The sequence below is a fragment of the Neomonachus schauinslandi genome, chromosome 13, assembly GCF_002201575.2.
Source record: "Neomonachus schauinslandi chromosome 13, ASM220157v2, whole genome shotgun sequence".
In the NCBI taxonomy this organism is placed as follows: Eukaryota; Metazoa; Chordata; class Mammalia; order Carnivora; family Phocidae; genus Neomonachus; species Neomonachus schauinslandi.
This window is the reverse complement of record NC_058415.1, coordinates 10,751,132-10,775,180: the sequence shown is the minus strand read 5'-3', so window position 1 is coordinate 10,775,180 and position 24,049 is coordinate 10,751,132. Positions and strand designations below refer to the sequence as shown.

Here is a 24,049-nt window from a genome sequence, read left to right as displayed (position 1 = left end):
CCAGCTGACCAACACAGGATTGGGCCTTGGACAATAGAGGTTAGAGTAGAGGCGGGTTTACCACTTTGTTTCACCAATCCAGTGCAGAGTTACTGGGAAGGTGGATTCTACTGTTATTTCTAAAAATGTTACCGTTGCTATGGGGTATTTGGGGGAGGGGGGAAGCTCCAATCATTTACAGCCCAGGAAAATATAATTAGACCCGACTCTATTCTTTGGACCCTTGTGAGCTGCAGACCACCAGAGTTCAGATAGTCCACAAGAGCAGGAATTAAAGTTGTCAGGGCTTTGCACTGTTATTTTTGCATACATGAATATAATTAAGATCCTGTGATAGTTCAGATTTGAATGTTAAAAGTTACCTTAGGGACTTGATGTTTCTCTTTTAAGTCTTGAGTCCCGGTGGGGTAAAATAGAGTCCCAGATGCAGTTAAAAAAAAAAAGTTGTATTTGTCATTGCTAAGTCGTTACTAATGTGTCATTACTACGTTTCCTGCACTTAGAGCTTCAGCAAGCTCTAGCTGGATATGTATGTATACATTCAACCTCAAACCTGTTTAAGAAAATGGTCAACTGAGAAAGACACTCTCATTATAAGTATTGATGGTTTACATACAGCCTGCTGTGAGCTATTTTGACTCAGGCTTCAAGTCTGAAACTCACTATTTAATAGTAAAACCTTGGCAGGAGAAATATTCTGAATGTGTACCCAATTGGAGCAGTCAAAAAAAAAAAAAAAGAAAGAAAATGAAAAAAGGGAAGCCAACAATAGGTATAAGATTTTGCAATGCCATCTGGTGGATGTTACTCAGTCATATTCATGTTCCCATTTCCTTCCTTCCTCCCTCTGTCTCTTTGTCTTAAATGCCTCGCTTTCCGAAAGTAGAATTTGTTTGTGGTTAAGGTTGACTTTGAAGCTTGGGATTGAATAACAAACTCTCTTATAAAAGTCAAAGTGTTATCCCTCTATTAGAACTAAGGCAAATGCAGGTTGAGCTCTGGGTGGCAGCCCTCCCTTCCCTGGACTCATTCCAGCCAGAACCCCTCATGGAAATTCACTCATGATTTCTTTACCATGTGATTAATAATAGGAGGATGCCGTGGAAATACGTCCGGTACCAGAATGTCCTAAGGAACATCTGGGCAACAGAATACTGGTCAAGGTGCTGACCCTGAAGTAAGTCTCAGCAAACGTACTAACCACTGCACAGAGATTTATCTTGCCTTTTACATATAAACTGCGTCTCTATGGACAGAGCTTGAATGGGGAGGGTCTTCCAGCGCCGTTGTAACAGTGTGTGGTTGTGACGTGGCAGGAGGAGCCGAGTTTGGAGTCAGCTAGACCCAGATTCTATGTCTCCCAAGCCTTGGACAGTCCCTCCTCTGTCACAGGGAAGGCACACCGTGAAGTTAGTCACGTAAGGTAACTGAGTGAAACAGCGTAGTTACAAAAGGAACAGGGAAAGCTATGCAGGGAAAAAAACTGAAAAGCAGTGGATGGTGTACTCGAGTCCACGCTGACTAATTCATGAGAGCTGATGGTGCCTTTCTCTTCCCATCTCTGCATCCAGTGATGTCACATCCGTCCATAGCTTGAAATTGGCCATGGTGGGATATTTACAACATAGAAATCAGAAAATGCTACATATTAGAGCTTTTGTGGGTTTTTTTCCCCCCAGAAACTGTTAACTATTGAAACACAACCTTAAATATGACTAAAACCCAGTCTCAGTGCCAGGGGACCACAGAGGACCAGAGAGCAGTGTGACTTTAGCAAACTATTTTAAGGGGGTACCCACTGCTGGCGAGGGCCAGTTCTTGCCATCCAAGGACACAAGCCCATTTTGGCCAACTGTCTGTTTTGTTTTTGTTTTTGCTTTTTCAAGAGAAGCTGGAAATTCAGAGTTTTCTGCATGATTTCACTTTTTTTTTTTTTTTAAGATTTTATTTATTTATTTGAGAGAGAGAGTGAGAGAGAGAGAGAGAGAGCACAAGAGGGGGGAGCGGGAGAGGGAGAAGCAGACTCTCTGCTGAGCAGGGAGCCCGATGTGGGACTCGATCCCGGGACTCCAGGATCATGACCTGAGCCGAAGGCAGTCGCTTAACCTAGGCGCCCCGATTTCCTGACTTCTTAAATACCTTCTCATTTCCTTTCCATTCTACAACTGAATGCCAGCTGGATTCATCTGGTGGGCCAGCTGTTTGCCACATCTACTTTACAGCAATTATCTCCAAATTTTTTTTTTTGACTGTTTACTTTTAGAGTAGGAAAAAGTCCTATGTCCTCTGTATACGTGTATTAATTTTATACATGCAGATCAAAATACTATCTACATTATCAAATATACAGAAATGAGAAATTGAAATGTATGAACTAAATAAATCGGAATATATTACCGTAGCTTCTTTCAGCACACGAACAGATTGTATTGCATATCCAGTCGGGAATGTTTGCATGCCTCTCTTGTAGACTGCTACTTTCGAGAATTCTTCCAACTTCAAATCACAGACTCTTGAAAATATTCAGTTGTAAATGCCCTGTCTAGGCAACAGTACATACGCATAATATTTTTTAATACCCCCATTAGGAGGGTCATCCATCTCTTGAAGTCAATTCATGGACCCCTCAAGCAGCACCTAGTTTGCAATCAGGGCATCTGGACTCTGAATTCAAGGCTGTATCTCAACCCTGGGATCTTCTCTGGGAGTTTGAGTTCTTACCGATAAATGACTGACATTGTTACACCAGACGGTCTCAAAGTTCCTACTTGCCCTAAACTTCTGTGATTCTAATACATAGCTTCCCCAGACCTCTCCTGAGAACACAAGGAGGCAGAACTGCTCACCCGGTTGTGGGGGCTCTCTTGATGTGGTAGCCCCTCCCCCTAGCCAGCTCTACAACAGGGGGAGGGGAGTGAGGGCCTTTTGTGCAGGGAGATGAGCAGCTCATAAACCAGCTCTGTATCAAGTCTGGGCTACAGAAGGCAGCCTTTAACCCTTGCAAGCCAACCTGGAAGTGGGAGCCTGCTGGCCCTTGAGCAGGGGGACTGAGTGGAAGTGGCCGCTAGTCTCCTCTGCGTTGCTCAGGAAATCACCCTATTGTCTGAGGCACTCAATCACCCCCACAGGATGCACATCAGGCCCCTCATAGGTGCAATAACTATGCTATTCAGGATTGGAGGAATTCTCCCTTGTGATGTCACTTTGCCACCAAGTCTTCTAGATCTTTCCAATAAATAAACAACAGCAGTTCTCACAGGTGGGAAAACATGGCCACTAAGAGAGACATGTATTATTTAAAAAAACAAGTAGAGCCATTTGGATTTCTCTTAACGAAAATTGTCAGTTTTCTGGCGATGTTTTTCCCCGTTGCCAAAGCAGGAATCAGGTAGAATTGAGGTGTTTGTCCGGTGCACTTGGCCCACTCAGGTGTCTTAAATAGTATCCATCTCAACATTCACCTGCAAGAGGAGCAATGGACCAAAGAGATTGTCCCAGCTATAACTCCTCTAAATAAACCAGATTTTTAAAAAAAGCAAGTTCTTGTAGGTAAACCTACAATGTCAAAAATATGAATAGTAAAAATGTAATGGTAATGTTAAAGACCCCATTTCCCCATTGACACGGACATGCAGAATTTTTATTTCTACCACTATCGATTTTATCAGCTCGGGAATTTTTCAGAATCTGTTGCGATCTGTAACTGTCACTGTTTTGCTTTTGAGAGACATGTAAAACCTCAAGCATGTAGAAAGAATCAGGCTGGTGTCGATTCTGCAAATGTTTGTAGCACCTAGGAAAAAGAGAGGATGGCAACAAAGTATTTTTCTCTTTTGCATGTAATGTGGGGAAATCTTTTAATGTAAGATTTAACCCTATCTTATGTAAAGTAACCTTAGCTCAGAGGAGTCTCCTTGCTGGTGAAACTGGTGTGCATCATCACGTTTACTCAGAGAGATTGATTGATTGATTTAAAATTTATTTATTTGAGAGAGAGAACGAGCGGGGGGTGGGGCAGAGGGAGAGGGAGAGAGAGAGAGAAGCAGACTTCGCGCTGAGCAGGAAGCCTGACTCAGGGCTCTATCCCAGGATCCGGAAATCATGACCTGAGCCAAAGGCAAAAGCTGCCCAGGGAGCTTGTTTTAAATGCAGATTTTGGGAGACCTTGCACCATCATTTCCTCCAAGAGATTCTGGTTCACCAGATCTCAGGGGGGACAAAGAAACCTACATTTTGATAAACTCCTCATTTGCCTCACAATGCTAGTTTCTGGGGTCTGCCCTTGGAGATACACCTGTAGGAAAAAAACCTCAGGTTCTGTGATCAGAAAAGGCTGGGCTCTTTTTAGGGCCCCCTGGGTGGTGCAGTTGACTGAGCATCGACTGTTGGTTTTGGCTCAGGTCATGATCTCAGAGTTGTGAGATCGAGCCCTGTATTGGGCTCTAGGCTCAGCGTGGAGTCTGCTTGAGTTTCTCTCTCCTTCTCCCTCTCTCACTCGTTTTCTCTCTCTCTCAAATAAATAAATCTTTACAAAAAAAGATCCTCTTTTTAGGCAAAGTTACCCAGCGATAAGGCCATTCTCTGACACATGGCTTGAAACAAAAATTGGCCTAATTTATGTGACTTCTGAGGTAATGGTGGTCCAGGGCCTGGTTACTGGTACACTCAGCTAGCAGGATCCCAAATCATGGGTTGTTAGCCTGAGGAACTTGGAACGTGCACATCTGTGCTTCATGTGTATCCTATAACATGTGGAAGGAAGCCTTGGGTATGCAGTCTCATCAAAGCCACCGTTTTAAGGGAAATGGGCAATTAGGGCTGATATGTTTCTAGTTCTCACTGGGTCCCCACAGCTCAGTGTTTATTGGCAGCGCTCTGCTCCTTCCCCAGCAACTCAGCAGCTCCCTTGGTAGTGGAATAGGAAAGGTCAGACATTCTCCCACATAAATGGCCCCACTATAAATCTAAGCAAAAGCAACGGAACTTTTATTATTATTATTTTTACTCTCTGAAATGCCTTGTCCCTTAGAATTGAATAATAGAGATTCCTACCCTAGTAGTAAAGGGTAAACTGTGAACAAAACCTTTACCTAAGACAGAGGCTTTACCATTAGAAAACACAGCATCTACAGTGGTAAGTAGGGCCATGTTGGATCATACCATGGGCACCATTCTGCCATCTCTCCCTTGACTTGCCACCAACAAGTGCTTTTTAGGAGAATGTGCCATCCACTACGATCTCCATTGACTAGGAATTTTCCACGAACCTCCCATCTTTCTCCACTAATATCCCATTATGATTCTCATCTGTGTGGAGTTATCCAAATATTTTGGGGAACGATGTACATTTTTAACCGGTTTATAGAGCTCAGCGCTTTCAGGAAATTCAAAATTATCTGAGTTAAAACCCTATTTTTTCTTACTCTCTCTGAAAGGTTTGAGATTGAAATTGAGCCTCTGTTTGCCAGCATTGCCCTCTACGATGTTAAAGAAAGGAAAAAGGTAAGGAGGCGAAGAACACCCCATCTATGGGGGCACACATTGCTCATGATTTTGGGGGTTCGTGGTCTTCAAATCCACTTCTCTGCAGCAAAAACACATCAGATTTGAAAGCAAATGACCTTTGACACAGCTGGTTCTATTGCCTTTGCAGTGTTTGCAGGAATGATCTGGCAATGTTAGTCATTTATGTTCTTTGAAGAATCTTAAAGGGAGAGCCTGTTTAGGATCGAGAGAGAAAAGAAATAGCAACATATGGGGTGACACATCAAACAAGGCATTTTAAATACATTTTTAACAAGCTCGGATATATATGTAATGTTACCTCCGTTGGGGAGGTTTTGCAGTGTGAGAGAGTCTCATCGTGGATGGAAGGCATCTTGTGCAGGAAAAGTATTAATTTGCCATCAGGCGAAGAGCTCACCAACTGTGATGCGCTTTTAATGAAAAAGATTTTGAGTACCTAACCCTCTTCTCCAGGAGTGTTTTAATGTTTCGTCACTTTGTGAACCTCAGAGGAGGACAAAAACAGCACAGCCACAAACGATACTCTTGCCCCTTTGACCCGTAATCACTCCGTATTTAACGAAGTGTGTATCTCTTGGATAAATATTCACAACCCCTGAGACTTACGTCAGCTAGGGTAGGTTTACTGCTAAGACTGCTAACTCCTAAATTCCAAAGTGTAAGGCAGTAATTCAGGAAATACGGATGGGTTAATAAAAATGTAAATGTTTCGAGGAACATCTCTCAAACAGCTCCAAAATATCTAGAAATTGTGACAAAATGCATATCAGATTTTTCCACCACCACTAGTCATAAACCATGTCTATGATGACCCTTATTTCTTTGGCAACATTTTTTGTGGGTTTTTGACTCTTTAAACATGGGTAGACCAGGAGAACAGCAGGTGTGACTTCTTTTTTGCCTTGTTCCTTGTTTACAGATCTCAGAAAATTTTCACTGTGACCTGAACTCTGACCAGTTCAAAGGCTTTCTGCGTGGTCACACGCCCTCCGTGGCTCCATCAAGTCAGGCAAGATCCGCAGTCTTCTCGGTCACCTACCCATCCTCGGACATCTACCTAGTAGTCAAGGTAATTAAACACAATTTGGTTTGCACATTCTGCATTCGGATGCGCTCCTTGTTGCATTATTCCCAGAGCATGTTTGGGGTGAAAGAGGGGTCAGAATGTATCCACACTTTCTGAGATTTGCTTTGTTTCCTTTTCAACTGGCCCCTTTTCCTTTCCAAGCAAATCCTGTGTGGGACAGTAGCACAACTCTGGGTTTGGGAGTCATACAGTCTTGGTTTTGAATCCTGGCTTTGAAACTTCGTAGCTATAGGACTTTGGGTGATTACCTAAACTTTCGGAGACTTCGTTTCCTTACGTGTAAAGTGGGGATTATAATACTGCCCTCAGTGGGCAGTTGTGATTGCAGAAGAAAGCCTGGCCCATTACTTTATTCCTGACCAAGCTTTATTCCTGACCAAGCTGTTCTTCCTACCCTTAGCTGTCCAGCTCTGAGAGCTGCTGTGGAGGAAATCTTGGCTAGAGTTCCCTGATACTGTTCGTGTTCTTCTAGACGCCTGTAGAGAAATGTTCCCAAGTCCAGGCTCTGACAATTTAAGGTGTGGGCTGTGGTTTCCAAATTTCACTCTCCCTTTATATCACCATGTCACAGACTATGACTGTGTGTGGTGCAACTCAAAATCTGTGGGACAGTTCCAAGGAGAAGGACTTTGCATTCTCAGCTGTACTCTTTGCTGATAGAAGAAACCCCAGAGGCTTTCTCTGCACACCAGAATGACTGGTTAGAGGTTAACAACAAACGTTGAGTATTTCACTTAACTTAAGCCAAAGATTTAGTCTTGTTGACTGTTTACCCCAAAATTAAAAAAAAAAAAAAAAAATTCAGGTGTTTCGATTTCACGTCTACGCAGAGTTCCAGGTTTGGAACATTTTCTAGTGAGCGCAGTGTTTTACTTCCAGAATCCCACTGATTCCCCCATGATCCCGAGAGAGCAGCCTATAGATTCCCAAGAATTTAAATGACTCAGAGGTCAGTTGACAAGTGGCAGATGTCTTTGCCTTCTAGCTGCCTTTCCACCATTTTACAAAGATTCTGAAAAGTTACTGTTACTCAAGGAGAATCTATGTAACGTTGTAGGAGGGATTAAAGTTAAAATTGTGTTGCTAAAAAGACACATCTGTTGTTGTCACACTGAACATGTATCCTTTTCACTGCAGTATCCCTTAGACATATGGGAAGGTTAGAGTCAAGCCCACCCTACAGCTAGTTAGATTCAAAGTCCCCTCAGTCTGGGAACCCAAAGATGCCAACACTAGTCCCATCCAGCCAAGTTTTACTTAAGCTCTACTTCTTAGGGGATGACTTCGTTTTAGTTAATCCACCATACTCTGCTAAGTATCAGCGGTTACCTGCAGGTTACTGTGACTCACTAAATATATTACAAAATTCTCAAATGTACAGATGCATTCATTTGGCAATAACAAGTCTTCTGTCAGTTGTCTGTATAGAGTGAAGACATTTACAGCTCAATAAGACAGTCCCTGGTTTGCTTCTGACTTCTTTTCCTTTAATGGTGTCATTGTTGCTTCTCTCTACAGATACAGTAAATGGTGTGTGACATTTAGCACAGCCAGGCAGATGCCATTCAGTAAAGAGGAGTTCTTTCTTATTCTTCTTCCCAGGCTGAACACCGGGATCTTAACTGTATTTTAGGTAGAGTTTCCTAGTTTAGTATTGTATATACTATTGCTTTAAGGGATTATCCAGGCTTAAAGGTTTTGTTCCTCAGTTGAGGGATGGAGAATAAGGATGAAATTTAAAACTTCAAAAATAAACATGTGGAGGCACTGAACCAGCCCCTCCTGAATAGGACAGAGGGCAGCCTTTTATCTGACAAAAATCCCCTGGTAATCCCCACACATCCCTTTCCTCTGCCCGCCACGCTTCTGAGGACCCCTGGGTTTCTTTCACACATAAACACGAGGGGACATACAGTGAGCCCTCACAGCAGCCTGCAGCCCTTCTCGTGAAGTACCTGGAGTTACTCTTGCCCAACTGGGGAAGGGAGTAGTCTCTGCTGGTCTGGTCAGATCGGGAGTCTTCCACTTTCAGACTCTGGAGACCCCTGTCCTGTGTGTTCCATGCTGCACAGTACTTGTGCTTGAAGCCATGGCATGGTCACATTGCTGCTTCAGGATCTCCATTAAAAGGTCCTTTATGTCTGCTCAAAGTTCATTTTAAAGACCATATCTTTATCCGTTGACTGCATGGAAAAACTAACTTCTTCCAATTTGCTCTACGAGCTCCTGACTACGAGCTTCACTAGAATAGGAATCAGGTCTGTCTTGTTCACCCCCTTACCTGCCCAGCAGCTACCACCTAGAAAAAAAATAAAAATAAACACTCTGTCCCTATCTGGTAGTGCCTGTGGACCATGTGCACCTAATGGAATATGTTAAACCCAGATTTCATGTTGCAGGAATGCCGCATCTGGTGTCTAATCTCCAACAAAGGCTAATGGGACTACCTCCACTTGTTTTTCTCTTCAACATTTTCTTGGAGCAGAGGGTTGGGGAATTTCAAATCTCTATTTTTTTTCCCCCGTCAACAGGGTGACCACATTTCTGGCCAGCCAGATCCTTTACCCGAAGCAAACTGGAAGAAGATACTCGACAGGAGTAGCATTAAATCATATTTCCAGCCAGTTAGCCAAGTGAAAAGCTGCCCCATTCCACACCTTTCGGTTTCTCTCCATGTCTGTTAAATCCAGAGAAGCGGCCCTAATAGGAAATACAAGGGAGACAATTACAGATAATTTATTCTGTTCATTTATTCGTTTTGTGGAAGGTTTTAGTCCCCAACCTGACTTTTACGGAGGCCATATTTCTTTTTTACATTGTAAGCAATAATAAAGAAAATGAGCTTTTCACTTCTTACATATGTCTCATGGGTTCTGTTTTATAAAATAACTTTTATTGCATTTTTTTATTGTAGGCATAATACATGTTTATGGTTTAAAAATAGAAAATACACATAGCAATAGGAAGAAGATAAAAATAGCACATAATCTCACCATACAAAGATAACTACTATTAACAGTTTGTGTATCTACTATCATCCTTTGAATCTGCCTTTGTGACTTCTTTTTTACAAAACTGTGGTACTCTTCATGCTAATTTTTTTCACACTAATTTTTTTAATCAGAAAATATACAGCATGAGCATCTTCCCTTGTCCTCAAATACTGTGACAAAACCTCATTTTGATGGTTGCATCGATGCCATTATGTGGATATAATTCATGAGTTTTGTTTTAATATTATTTTTGTTGGTAGATTGAAAAAGTCCTTCAGCAGGGAGAGATTGGAGACTGTGCAGAACCATACATGGTTATCAAAGAAGGTGATGGTGGAAAGGTATGATACTTTGGCTATTACTAAATGGTGACATCTTAGAATAAACAGATAGTTCTCAGAAGTTCCACAAAGTAGTTAAGTAAATAATAGGTCCATAATATGTCCCCATATGAGACATTGATTCATTGTGTCTTAAAAAAGAAGAAAGGAGAGCTGGTCATTGATGATAACTTTTTAAAGAAATAAATTCTTGAATTCAACAAACGACATATGCCCCAGTGTCTAAAAAAACTTGGCTAGGACAAAAGCCACATCCTGTTGTCTTGGTTCCAAGGCCCTGACCCAGGTTGGGAAGGCCACAGAGACCTCACGAAACTCTGCTGGGCTTTCTCAACAGTACCAGCCAATTTCCAAATGTCTTTTCTGGTGTGGATATTTGGAAATAGGCTGAGACTTCTGTACATCATAAATTCACTGGCACCGCATAGGTACTGAGCCTGTGAAAGGGACATCTTTTCTCAGCCCCCATTTGCAAAGGTTTCCAATGTGACTTTTAAAACATGGCCTTTCTGGACGAAGACTTGGCTATCAGCATCCTCCTCCAGACTCATAAATTTCAAATAAGATTTCTTGAACTCAAGACACTTATTTTTTAAAAACCTACCTTCTCTTCTGAACTTAGAAAGAACACCTTGGAAGTGTTGTCAGCCTAATAAGAAGTGGTTAACAACCTTTATAGATTTTTCTAGAGTTTCCCAAGGCAACTTTTGAAAAATAGGCTCTCTTGAAAGCACGAGAGATAATATATAAAATGTTTCATTCTAAAATTTTGTCATGCAAATCCAAGGCTTGTAGCTAGCCCCTAAAAGCACTTGTTGATTAACTGGTATAACAAGTCTTGGACTTTTTTTTTTTTTTTAGCTGAAGGTATATTTAATAATTGAATGTTGACTTTCTTTAAACTCTTCCATTTCTGATCTGTATTCTCTTGTCAGCTAGAATTCTAGCCTGAGTTGTATCATTTTCCTGCCCATTCACTCTTTTTTAATTAGTAGGGTAGGGATTTTGGAGATGGCTGTCATATCCGTGGCAGAGACCGTTGACTTGGTGCTGGCACCATATTGTTTGTTTCTGCTTGTGTCTTTCCACTTTCCCCTAGAGTAAAGAAAAGATTGAAAAACTAAAACTTCAAGCTGAATCCTTCTGCCAGCGTTTGGGAAAATACCGGATGCCTTTTGCCTGGGCCCCCATAAGCTTAACAAGTTTCTTCAATGTCTCCACCCTGGACAGGGAGGTAACCGATGTGGAGTCCATGGTTGGTAAGATTTTCAACTGCAGTGGGAAGGGGAGGGGTCCCCAGTGAACTAACTCTGAGGTCAGCTGCTTATTAATGGGGGCCCAGGGTGCAGTAATGAGTGGAGAGTGGGAACGAAGAAGACGATAAATAGGATGAAACACTATTATGACTGACTTACAAATGCTTGATTTGGATGGTGATCCCCAAAACAATTACCATGAACATTTGTGGAACTTAAATATATTCTTACAGTAAGACTTTTGGTTGGAATTTTCTGGACATTTCAACACTTTAAAAAGTTAATTTTCAGTAGCTGCCTCCTTTTCAAAGTAAAAATTTTGAAATAACAAAGTACAATAACTATCTATAGTGGGTTAAACAATGCCACCATGATTGGCTCTTAAACATAAGAAAAGCTACTCTCAGGAAGGCTTCAAAAAGCAAAACTCTGGCTTCTCAGCAAAATTTCCAGTCCCTTCAAAAAAAAATTTTTTTTTTTTGCCAAGTGCAATGAAAAAGTAGATGCCAAAAGAGTATTTAGTTTCTGTTCCAATTTATTGAGCATATTTCTCCTTTTCATCACCTCACCCTGGATCTGAGTCATTAATTTCCTGAACAGTGTGGGTATGGAAGTGTTCAGGAGGGTTCAGAGTTCTCGAGTCGACCCACCCCACCCATGGTAGAATGTCTGTTGTCCTGAGTGTCTTTGTATCCAGCAAATATGTGAGACTGTTCACATTTCTCCGCATTCCCACGCCCTGCCTTTTCCCAAATGCTGCCTTTAACAGGGGGACTGGAGGGAGAGGTATTTGTCATTGCTGTTTCTCTTCTGGAATTATTGTTTTGTAATTACCAGTCAGAACTGCTGGGTTATTTCTGATTTACCAACAACAAACCTCACTTGAGTGCATCCTGACCTTCACACCACAATGGGTAGGGTTTTGTTTTTTTTTTCCATGCCAACTTCTATGTAGACCCAGGTAGCCTTATTTGAAAAGAATTATGCACAGATTTTAGAGGGCACCATAAACTAGGTAACTCAGCCATAAGGTAATCTCCAGGTCAAGGATAAATTAACCTGACTATAGAAGCTGCTTCTTAAGAAGCAACCAGAAATAAGCGCTGTGAATTGTGCAAGACTGTTGAATCTCAGATCTGTACCTCTGAAACAAATAATGCAATATATGTTAAGAAAAAAAAAAGGAGAAGAAGAAGGTAGCGGGAGGGGAAGAATGAAGGGGGGGAAATCGGAGGGGGAGATGAACCATGACAGACGATGGACTCTGAAAAACAAACTGAGGGTTCTAGAGGGGAGGGGGTGGGGGGATGGGTTGCTTGGTGATGGGTATTGAGGAGGGCACATTCTGCATGGAGCACTGGGTGTTATGCACAAACAATGAATCATGGAACACTTCATCTAAAACTAATGATGTAATGTATGGGGATTAACATAAGAATAAAAAAAAAAAAAAAAAAGCAACCAGAAAATGCAGTGTATAATACTGGGGCAGTATGGTAAGTTTAGGCGGACAGTGGTAGCAAGAAATTCCCATTCAGGGGCACCTGGGTGGCTCAGTCAGTTAAGTGTCTGCCTTCGGCTAAGGTCATGTTCCCAGGGTCCTGGGATCGAGTCCCGCACTGGGCTCCTTGCTCAGCAATGAGTCTGTTTCTCCCTCTCCCTCTGCCCCTCCGCCTGCTTGCTTTTTCTCTCTCTCTCTCAAATAAATAAATAAAATCTTTTTTTAAAAAAAGTTCCCATTCGGCATCACAGCAAGAATTAAGGATAAGAGAATATTCAAAGAGTGGGCTTGGCAACATTAGAGTTCTAAGCAATTTGACCGTTCACAGTGGAACCCCTTAATTTTGCAGTATAAAAGCAACAAGGTCCCCACCTCAGTCCTAAAAGGGGATAACAAATAATTAAGCTGAGTATCGGGGTCCCAGCCCAGGTGTGGGTGTGACTCAGGGTTCTAATCCCTGTTGGACAGGTCAGCCAAAGAACCCTGTTCTGCTGCCTGGTGCCCACAGGGAGAGCAGAAGAACGCTCAGATTCAGAACATACACAGGCTAACCCTGGCATGTTTGGGCCACAGTCCCAAATGCCTTCAGGGGCATTCGACTACATGCCTCTCCCAGTGGAGTGCAAATGTAAAAATAAAACAAAAGCAAACAGTGTTGGCTAAATAAAGCTTATGCAGACCCAGTTCTGGCTGCAGTCCTGGACCCTGCTGGGTGGCCGTCCCTGATGTCCATGTGGGAGGGGACTGTGGCTGTTCATGGCTTCTCCACTCTGGTCATAGGAGGACTAGGGGCTCCAACAGGGGGACTGAGAAAGGTAAGGCCAGTGGAAGGAAATTTTCATCCAAAACAAGGCTGGCCACGTTCAAGGTTCTTGTTTCATGACTTTAAACTTCTTTTTTAAAGAAACGAAGATAACATTGTGTGTCAACTGCACTTCAGTAATACATTTTTTAAAATCTGTCTTTTGGGGTGCCTGGGTGGCTCAGTTGTTAAATGTCTGCCTTCAGCTCAGGTCGTGATCCCAGGGGTCCTGGGATCGAGCCCCGCGTTGGGCTCCCTGCTCAGCGGGGAGCCTGCTTCTCCCTCTCCCACTCTCTGTGCTTGTGTTCCTTCTCTCCCTTTGTCTCTCTCTGTCAAATAAATAAATAAAATCTTAAAAAAAAATAAAACCTGTCTTTTATATGATAAAGTTCATGACTGCTGGGTATTCACACAGAAAGGCATGCTTTCGAATGACAACTGTTTTCCTTACAGGGAGAAGCTCTGTGGGTGAGCGGAGAACTCTGTCCCAATCTAGAAGGCTTTCTGAAAGAGCCCTCTCCTTGGAGGAAAATGGGGTCGGATCCAACTACAAGACCACCACCATGACTGTTAACAGCTTTTTCAAGCAGGTATCTCTTCCCATTCCAGTGTGTCTGAATTTCTTCCCTGAGTGGCATGGGTGTTGGAGCCCAAAGGAGAAGTACATGTCATGATTAAGGGAGCAAGTTAGTTAACCTCATCAATCCTCAATGTCATTATCTGCAAAACAGGAATGACGGTGCTTGCTTCATGGGGCAGTTGGGAGTGTTAGATGGCCTGAGGTGTGTAAAGCTCTTCTCACAGTGCCTGGGATATATAGCAAGGGCTAAATGAGTGTTGGCTCATTTCATTGACAGAAGGATTTGTTCCCACTAATGCAAACTCGTCTCTTTGAACGATCATGGTCAGTTCATTTATTGGGCTATTAAAACCATCTGGCTGAAACATCCCTTTCCCCGTGGTCTTGGGGTTTCCCAGCCCAGCTGTTGTCCTTCTCACCCCTGTTCTATCTGTAGGCTTGCCACGTTTCTGCCATATTTACTTGCTCATAGAGGGTGACCATTGCAGATCGTTCTCTTTATTAGTTCAATAGACATCGAGGTTATTTAAAAATCAGAGAACTTCTCAGAGTAAAGAACTTCATAGAGACAGAAAGTAGACTGACGGGTACCAGAGGCTGGAGGAAGATGGGAATGGGGAGTTGTTGTTTAAGGAGTTTCAGTTTCAGAAGATGAAAGAGTTCCGGAGATTGGTTGCACAACACCGTGAATGTACTTAATGCTAATAACTGTACACTCAAAAATGGTTATGATGGTGCTGTTCATATCATGTATATTTTGCTACAAACAAACTAATTTGATATGACTTGGTTTGACTCTGCTTTGGAAGATTTTCCATAGCTCAAGCAGTCTTCATGAAGCATTTCAGGGATATCTTAATGATCCCAAAATGTGACAGGGATGCTGGGAGTGGGAGGTGTGACATGCCACATAAGAGAAGTAGCATGGGACTAAAGAGTTTCTATTTGGGATATAGCCCTTTCTCTTGTATTACCTTGCTGGGGGGTGGGCAAAGTACTTAAATGACTTTTCTTATCTGTACTTGGGAAATAAGACATACCTACCTCCCTAGCTCCCTAGCTCCCTAGCTCCTTACCTTCCTAACTTCCTGGGCTATTAGATTAGAGCTCTTGCCCTTGAATCCTTGGCAGAGTACCTCTCCCATGTAGGCACCTGGAGAGTATTATTTATGCTTAGTCTTCTGGATCAAGACAAATGTGAAGACAATGAGGATAGCAAAAAGACAGAAAGATGCTTTCTCTTTGAAAAGAGAAAATCTTTGAAGAAGGAAGTAACGTTATTCGTATTGTTGCAGAGAGTAAAACAAGCATTAGGGGATTTAAGTTACAGGGGGAGAAACTTTTGGCCTAGATCTGCACTGCTCACACAAGCTTCCTTAGAATGTAGTAGAAGGATTGTTGAGAGGCTGGGGGACAGTAAGTTGGGGGTGGTAGAGAAGGAATGTTTTTTTCTTGTAAAAGGCGTCTTTCATTCAGTAATCTGATCTAATTGCAGAGTTATGGTCAGTCTTTTGTTTCTTGTCCCTGCAGTGTCCCTAGAAGCAAATTTTAATTGTCTGGCTTAGCCTGTGACAGACCAATGGACAAATCCACCCACAGAAGAGTAGCATTTATCAAGCACTTAGACCCAGAAGCACTCTTCTGAATGCCTTCAGTATTAAGTATACTCGTGTGTTCCTCAAAGTAATCCTTTGAGGTGGGGTCTATTACTATACTGTTTTACCAACAAAGAAACAAGCATAAAGAATGAAAGTCAGGATATAGAAGAACTACATAACATAATTGACAAGTCATATCAAGTTGATGCACTGAAATCTCTATCCTGAAAAGAATGAGTGCACCTTCTTTTCAACTATCCACGGAGCAGTCTTTTTATTTTATTTTATTTTATTTTATTTTACTTGCTTTCCTCACAATAAGTGTACTATGTAATCCCCATCAACCATTTCCCCCATCCCCCCACCCACCTCCCCTGGTAGCCATCCATTTGTTCTCTATAGTAAAGAGTCTATTTCTTGGTTTGCCTCCTTTCTTCCCCCTATATTTATTTGTCTTGTTTCTTAAATTCCACATGAGTGAAATCATAGGGTATTTGTCCTTCTCTGACTGACTTATTTTGCTTAGCATGATACTCTCTAGCTCTATCCACGTCATTGCAAATGGCAAGATTTCATTCTTTTTTATGGCTGAGTAATATTCTATTGTATATATTCCATATTCCAATATTCCATTGTATACACACACACACACACATATAGAACACATATTCTTTATCCATTCATCTTTTGCTAGACACTTGAACTGCTTTGGGTATTACAAATAATGCTGTTATAAACGTAGGAGTGCATGTAGCCCTTTAAATTACTGTTTTTATATCCTTTGGGTAAATACCCAGTAGTTTGATTACTGGATCATAGGGTAGTTCTATTTTTAACTTTTTTGAGGAACCTCCCTACTGTTTTCCACAGTGGCTGCACCAGTTTGCATTCCCACCAACAGTGCACGAGGATTCCTTTTTTTCCACATCCTTGTCAACACTTGGTGTTTCTGTGCTTTTGATTTTAGCCATTCTGACCAGTGTGAGGTGATATCTCATTGTGGTTTTGATTTGTATTTCCCTGATGATGAGTGATGTTGAGCATCTTTTCATATGTCCGTTGGCCATCTGGATGTCTTCTTTGGAAAAATGTCTATTCGTGTCTTCTGCCCATTTTTTAATTAGACTATTTGTTTTTTGGGTGTTGAGTTTTATAAATTCTTTATGTATTCTGGATACTAACCCTTTATCAGACATGTCATTTGCAAAGATCTCCCATTCAGTATAGACTGTCTTTTCGTTTTGTTGATTGTTTCCCTCACTATGCAGAAGCTTTTCATTTTGATGTAATCCCAATAGTTTGCTTTTGTTTCCCTTGCCTCAGGAGCATATCTAGAAAGATGTTGCTACAGTCTGTGTCAGTGAAATTACTGCCTATGCTTTGTTCAGAGATTTTTATGGTTTCAAGTCTCACATTTAGGTCTTTAATCCATTTTGAGTTTATTCTTGTGGGTGGTGTAAGGAACTGGTCCAGTTTCATTCTTTTGCATATAGCTGTCCAGTTTTCCCAGCACCTTTGTTGAAGATTTACTGACCATGTAATTGTGGGTTTATTACTGGGTTTTCTATTCTATTTCATTGATATATGTGTCTGGGAAGGAATATTTGACAAGAGGTTGAACTAAATTATTTCAGCATTGGCTATAATCCTTATTCCTATGAGAAGCGTGTTAGAATAAAACTTAAGGATCAAAGTCTTCCTGGAAATCATTGGCCCCCACCCCAGGAGCCATGGTACAGCAGCACTAACCCTGACTTCTCTTTTTGCAGGAGGGGGATCGCCTCAGTGATGAAGACTTATTCAAGTTTTTGGCTGACTACAAAAGATCTTCATCCTTACAGAGAAGAGTCAAGTCGATTCCAGGTGTGGATGGCTCATCTTTTCCTCTCTAGTTGTGCCAAAGCCGTTTATGAGTAGACACATTATTTATCTAATGCTACAGTTTATAAAATAATGTTTGCTAAGTGAAGTGTGGGATTTTGCCTCAGGAGGTAAGAGTCTGAATTGGTCTACTTCTTTGAAAACTCTGTTAATATTTCTGTTTCTATTAAAGGAGCATCATGCTTTCGATCTGGCTCCTCAGATAATCAGATAATTATTTGAACAGAGCAGCCTCTTTCATCAAATAAACTATTATATGGAACTCTTAGTATAAAAAGAAAAGTGAAAGTGAGATGCTTTGGTAGAAGATGAGATCATCTTCCTTATTATCAGCTTAAAAGGTCCTGAGGCACTTCTGCAGCACCCTGGGGTACCAGGGAACCCAGTTTGAAAACCACCAGTAGTTACTAAACTATGTGCTATTATGGTGTGGTATTTTTGGAAGGAAGTTTAAAGATCCATTTTTATTCATTGTACAATTCCTTGCTCTTTGATTTCTAGAAACTAAATCTCAAAAGATAGCAAAACATGATTTTTTTTCCAACTAGAGGAAACTAGCTAGGAATTCCAAAAATCTTGCACTCCCACAACTCATCCTTTCTTTCATAAAAGAAATATGGTACAACAGTCTTTCTTGATTCCCATGTCACATGACAGCATCTTTACTGAAATGGTCCTGTTTTCCCTCTTTAGGCTTGCTGAGAATAGAAATTTCTCTAGGTCCAGAGATCATCAGTTGCTCTCTGACTCCGGAAATGCTGCCAGTGAAACCTTTTCCTGAAAACCGGACACGTCCACACAAAGAGATTTTGGAATTTCCAATCCGGGAAGTCTATGTCCCTCATACTGTGTATAGGTAAGAAACTAAGGCTCGTGGGAAACCATGGAACCCACATTTAGAGTTTTGTTTGGAGAATGCTCTCATTATCCTTCAATGATCTTCTTACTTCCTAAGTTTTGGGGAAAATGAAATATGATGTCTACATAACTATGGAAAATTGCTAGATCAACTTCTGAAAATGGTTTGTCTAATTTTATTTAACCAGAATGTGTTACTTGAGTCATAGTTGGAATTTGGGATTGGATTGGACATATTCCTTCCAGAAATGAAATAATATTCCTAGTCGTAAGCTTGGTTTTCCTATGTGCAGAAGGATGTATTAGGGAAAGAGCAACATGACCAAAAATGTTTTCGTTGTCTAAAAGAAAGATTTTTAGCTCAAGACCAGCTCTGTCCAATAACATTTATAGCAATGGTAGAAATCTTCATTATGTATGTTTCCCGATACAATAGCCACTCACCACATGTGGCTGTTTGGCATTTGAATTGTGGCTAGAGTAATGGAGGAATGGAAATTTTGATTTTATTTAACCTTTCTTGATTTTACTTTAAGTTCAAGCAAGTGGCTGGTGGCTACCATATTGGGCAGTGTGGAGCTAGACAGCAAAGGCCTAAGAGGTTAGGCTGCCTTGGTTTCTTGGGAGGCCCTTCGCGGGGAGCTGGGAGGGAGCTGGTCCACATGTATCTGCCAAAGGCATTGCCTTATATTTTTTAGTTTTGATTTTGAGGAGATTTTTAATTTTTATTTATTTTTTAAAAGATTTTAATTTATTTATTTATTTATTTATTTATTTATTTGAGAGAGAGAGCACGAGCAGGGTAGAGGGGGGAGAGGGAGAAGCAGACTCCCCGCTGAGCAGGGAGCCCGATGTGGGACTCTCTCCTGGGATCCCAAGATCATGAACTGAGCTGAAGACAGATGCTCAACTGACAGCCACCCAGGCACCCCTTGAGAAGATTTTTTAAATTGCAGAAAAAGAATGTTATAACAAGTACCTTTTCTCCACCATCCAGAAATGACGTTTGTTGTTTCTTATATTTTATACACGTACACATGTACATTCTTACTGGTTAAATTGAAATCGCCTTTATCCCCCATCTTCAGTCATAGACTTTCACCTGACCTCCCAAACACCACAGTTATTATGAAGTTGGATGTTTCCTTTCTTCTATTTTCTCTGGTTTGAGACACACACACACACATACACACATACGTGAGCCCTGAATGGTCTTATTTTTATATTCATTTAAAATGTACATAAATAGCTTTACACTCTGTTTTACACTACACTTTTCATACAATGGTATAATTTCATACAACGGTATAATCTTTTTTGGTTATTGTGGATTCAGGAATTCTCTTACTTCAATGGGTCATGTTCAGTTACAATCATTATCCTTTGTAATTACTCAGATTTTCACAAATTTAACCAAGTCCTTAACAGCTTGTGTTTTGGAAATATTAATATAGGTTCAGATAGCACTTTGTCATTCTTTTTAACTGCTATATAGTATTCCTTTGTGTGAAGACACCATATTTTATTTATCCATTTCTTATTTTTCTATTGATAGACATTTATCAGCATGCCTAAAAGTGACATTGCTGGGTCACCAGGGATACGCATTTTCAGTTTTATTCATACTGCCCCTTTTTTCCAAAACTGTACCTGCTTGCAATCCTTCCAGCAGTGTGAGCTCATTCCCCCACACCCTCACTCACGCTTCCCAATATGATGTGTGTGTTTGTGGAACTGAAACGCAAAGAATGTCAGAACTCACCCAGTACCCACCCGCACATCTCCAGATACACAAAATTGAGTCCTGGAGAGGGTAAGAGAGTGGTTTGCTGAGGTCAAAAATTACAGAGAGACATACAAACAAGCATCCACTCAGTTAGAAATGGACCTTTTCCCTTCAGTACTAAAGTCCCTTCCAGTTATTTCTGGAATAGCTTCTCTGAAGCACCTTTTCATTGTCTTTTCTCGTTCCTTAAATACAAACTCAGCCCCAGTCCCTCTCCCTCGATGAATTAAGTATTTCTGGGATAGTGGTTTCAGTTCCCCATTCCCAAGAGGGAGAGGAAGGCATGAAAATGTTTGCTTATGGATGCTGTGTTTGTATCTTTTTAGAAACCCTATCCTATAATTGGAAAAAGAAATGCTTCTGGCATTGGAATAAACTTGCATCAAATGAATTCTGTAGTTATTCAACTTCTCCTCGGCATTTAATCACCCCGGGGAGGCATTTACAACGCTTTCTACTCCTTGCTGCAAACATTATCCCTTAATTACATCACAGCGGGACTCAATGTATTAGTGCACCGGATGATTCAGAGAGGTAGGAGTTCTAATGAGGACAAGTCCGAACAGATTCCTCTGAACCTGACTTGGCATCCTGAGAAATGGACCCACAGGTGCACAGTGAATGTTCTTTAGCTCTGTTGTACACTCCAGACATGCCAAGGCCAGCCTATTAGAAACCAGGCCTTTAAGTTTACCTTCAGCGCCTTCTCTTGGCTCCTAGGCCACCATATTTTATAGCTTCAGTAAGCAAGGAGAGTTACAGTGAACTTGGCTCAGAACCTCACTATGGGAAAATGTCAAGGAATTTGGAGAGCTTATTGTCTACCTCTTGTGCTCTTGTTAAATGTTTCATATTTCTGCAGCCGTCCCCACATGCTTTATCGTGGTTTTGATTAGTTTGGTCTTAAGAGCAACCCCGCCCTGGATGAATCTTCCCCTTTCCCCATACCTCCAGTACCATTTCACAAAACAGAAATGGAAGACTTGGGTCAGATCTGAACCCTGGGTCAGATCGGTGAGCTGACTGTTGGCCTTTGCTGACCTAGTCTGCTCATCTCTGTCCCAATCCACCCCCCTTTTGTGCCTTCTCATCTCCTTACACCTCAAGAAACTGGTTACCTTGTGGCTTTTCCATCCCCTTCCCCTCTGATCAAAGTCTCTTTTCAAGCAGAGGTGTCTAAACCTCCTTACGTTGTGGTATCAATAGCGGGTATGCCCTGAAGTCTTCTCTGTCCCACAAGTCTTACCATTTCAGCAGGGGCAGCAGTTCCTTTTTCTTTTAGAAAAGTTTTCCTTTAGGGGCGCCTGGGTGGCTCAGTCGTTAAGCGTCTGCCTTCAGCTCGGGTCATGGTCCCGGGGTCCTGGGATCGAGCCCCGCATCGGGCTCCCTGCTCTGCGGGAAGCCTGCTTCTCCCTCTCCCACTCCCCCTGCTTGTGTTCCCTCTCTCGCTGTGTCTCTCTCCGTCAAATAAATAAAATCTTTAAAAAAAAAAGACAAGTTTTCCTTTGACTTCGTTGAATTCTGGACACCATGCTAAGGGTTTGGCCTGCAGGTAGCTCTCCCTGTTGACATTGCTCTTTCCGTGTCTCTGATCCTGGTCACAGCTGCATCTCTTTAACAAAATCCAGGGAATGAAAATTAAGATTTACAGAGCTGGTAAGTTCAGGCATAATTCTTTGTTTTATAGAGGGTCCACCTCCTGAATTTGAAATACGGCTTGACTTAGAGAAATTTGATTTGCCTGGAACTTGTGGGGAATGCATCTCGTGGGTCAAGCAAGGAATGCCTGCAGTGACAAACCCAGGATTTGAATTTCGAATTTATGTAATTTTCACCCGACCTGCAGAGCTCTCTCGGTAGGGGGAACTTTTACATGGATCCAGTGGCAGGTGTTTTCTGGCCTTGAACGTGAATAGTGCCCAGAGTCACACATTACAGGATATTAATATGGGTGAGGCTTCAATTTACCACGGTGTGAGTAGAACTCAGTAGAACTTATTTTTACGTCTCTCACAGAGCCTCAGATAAAATGGGGTTAGGATGGGCTGACATTGACTTCCTGTCTTCAGTGCCCCTCATCCCTCTGACATCTGTCGGTCACCGCCTTGTGGTGTGTGAGTACCGTTCACACTGTCTTCTCTGGGGAATCCTCCTTGGTGCCTCTGCCTTCCTTGGAGTGCTTTAAGGAATCCTCTAGATCAGCTATGGGAGCCCTGCAGCGGGCTCCAGAAATACCTGCGTGAGCCACCGCGGGGCGGTCACTTGTAAAACCGACGCACGCTTTGAGGGAAGAGGTGAATTTCTAGAGCAGGATAGTGCTATTCCCAGGAGTGGCTAGCATCTCCCAAACCAGGGGCTTTGGCCGTCCGCGTGCCCCGTGCAACCTGTGGGGGTAGCGGTGTGGAGTCGGACAAGCGGCCCCTGACACAGACCCAGCCCAGACCCCTAGCGAAGTCGCAAGCAGGACAGTGATTCTGAAAGCAGAGCAGAACAGCTGGGAAAATGAGGTTGATAAACAGGATTATCCACATCTGACGTTGGCCCCCTTTCTCCACGGCCAGATGAAGAAAACACTAGTTGTGAGCCCAGCAACACGTTTGAGCCCACTCCTGGCTCCTGGCCCAGGGGGCCCAGCAGCTGGTGTTGGGGACACCAGCTGCTGCCTTCCGGTGGGGGCAGGGGTGGGGGGTAGGAATAGCGGGGCTGCCGCCAAGGCCCAGCCTGACCTCTCGGGGCACCTGGTCCTGCGGCGGCCACGGGGGTGTGTACGGAGATCACAGGCGCTGAGCTTGTAATGAGCTTGTTAACCTCCTTGCCGTCCCTTTAGCTGGCGATTATATCAGAGAAAGGCCCATAAAGTGCGTTTTCATCTCTTATCCCAGCCCCCAAAAGGCTCTGAGACCTTTTTATCCAATTAGTAGGCTTGCTGTGGAGGACCGAGCTTGCTGAGAACAAGTATATCAGTTAGAACATGATTTCTTTGATGGATAATGAGCTGTTTTCAGGCCGCCTCCTATTTAGCAGAATGTTCTCAGACCAGCAGTCTGCATTCCCAAAGCTCACCTGGTGCCTGGTTTAACAGGGAGGTGCCTCCCATATCACAGAGGGGAGCGGGCTGTTGAAAACTGTCAGACCTGCAGCCTACAGAGGTAAAAAGAATGGCGTAGGATAAATATGCGAGCTAATCCTGAATGGATGTCTGAAAGTTGAAATTTTGTGAATAGGCTCTATAAGGAAAGGAATGAACCAGAAATAATTCTGGGTGAGGTGGTTAGAGAGGAGCTGGGGCATGCAGAGTAGAAGATGACTTTGAAAGAGACTTCTCTTTGGTCCACGGAAATGGACTCCCATTCTGAGCTCAGCTAGCTGTATGTCCAGACTGGATCTTTTTTGGTACTGTGTGTTGGGGTCAAGGGGTATCTCAGAGGCCACTGTGGAGAATTATATTTAAAAAAAAAGTACAACTGTCCAGCCCCACCTGGAGACCCCCTGGAGAGAGGGCTCTGCAACTCCATCCACCTGACTTGGGAAGCGATCCCAGCTTCTGCTGGAATAGCAGGTGAGGTGAAATTTGGAAAGACCAAGTGCTGGAGCAGGAAATCGCGCCACATGAGGACAGTGTTGTTGTTGTTGTTGTTGTTTTATAGCACAGTATGCTCAGATGCTGTGAGTACTCCAACATGACTGCTAATTAACAATCGGTGCATTCTGATGTGATTGGCCCCGGGTGTAAATCACCATCAAACAATACCTTCCTTAAATAGCTATCAAAATAATAATTTTATGTGTTTCTCGAGTTGCTTGAATTTTATTTATCTTGGAACACATAGGCTATTTTGG

At 42.4% G+C, this 24,049-nt stretch overlaps 1 protein-coding gene across 1 annotated transcript in view; it reads left to right on the top strand.

Annotated features, from left to right (window-relative positions):
• DOCK8 (dedicator of cytokinesis 8) overlaps positions 1 to 24,049 on the top strand; it is a 173,335-nt gene that overhangs the window by 38,363 nt on the left and 110,923 nt on the right. Inside the window, exons 6-13 of the mRNA XM_021694440.1 lie at positions 1,092 to 1,177; positions 5,436 to 5,502; positions 6,446 to 6,595; positions 9,867 to 9,947; positions 11,047 to 11,206; positions 13,960 to 14,096; positions 17,454 to 17,547; positions 18,259 to 18,421. Coding sequence (XP_021550115.1) covers positions 1,092 to 1,177; positions 5,436 to 5,502; positions 6,446 to 6,595; positions 9,867 to 9,947; positions 11,047 to 11,206; positions 13,960 to 14,096; positions 17,454 to 17,547; positions 18,259 to 18,421 — 938 coding nt within the window. The remainder of the gene's footprint in view (positions 1 to 1,091; positions 1,178 to 5,435; positions 5,503 to 6,445; positions 6,596 to 9,866; positions 9,948 to 11,046; positions 11,207 to 13,959; positions 14,097 to 17,453; positions 17,548 to 18,258; positions 18,422 to 24,049) is intronic.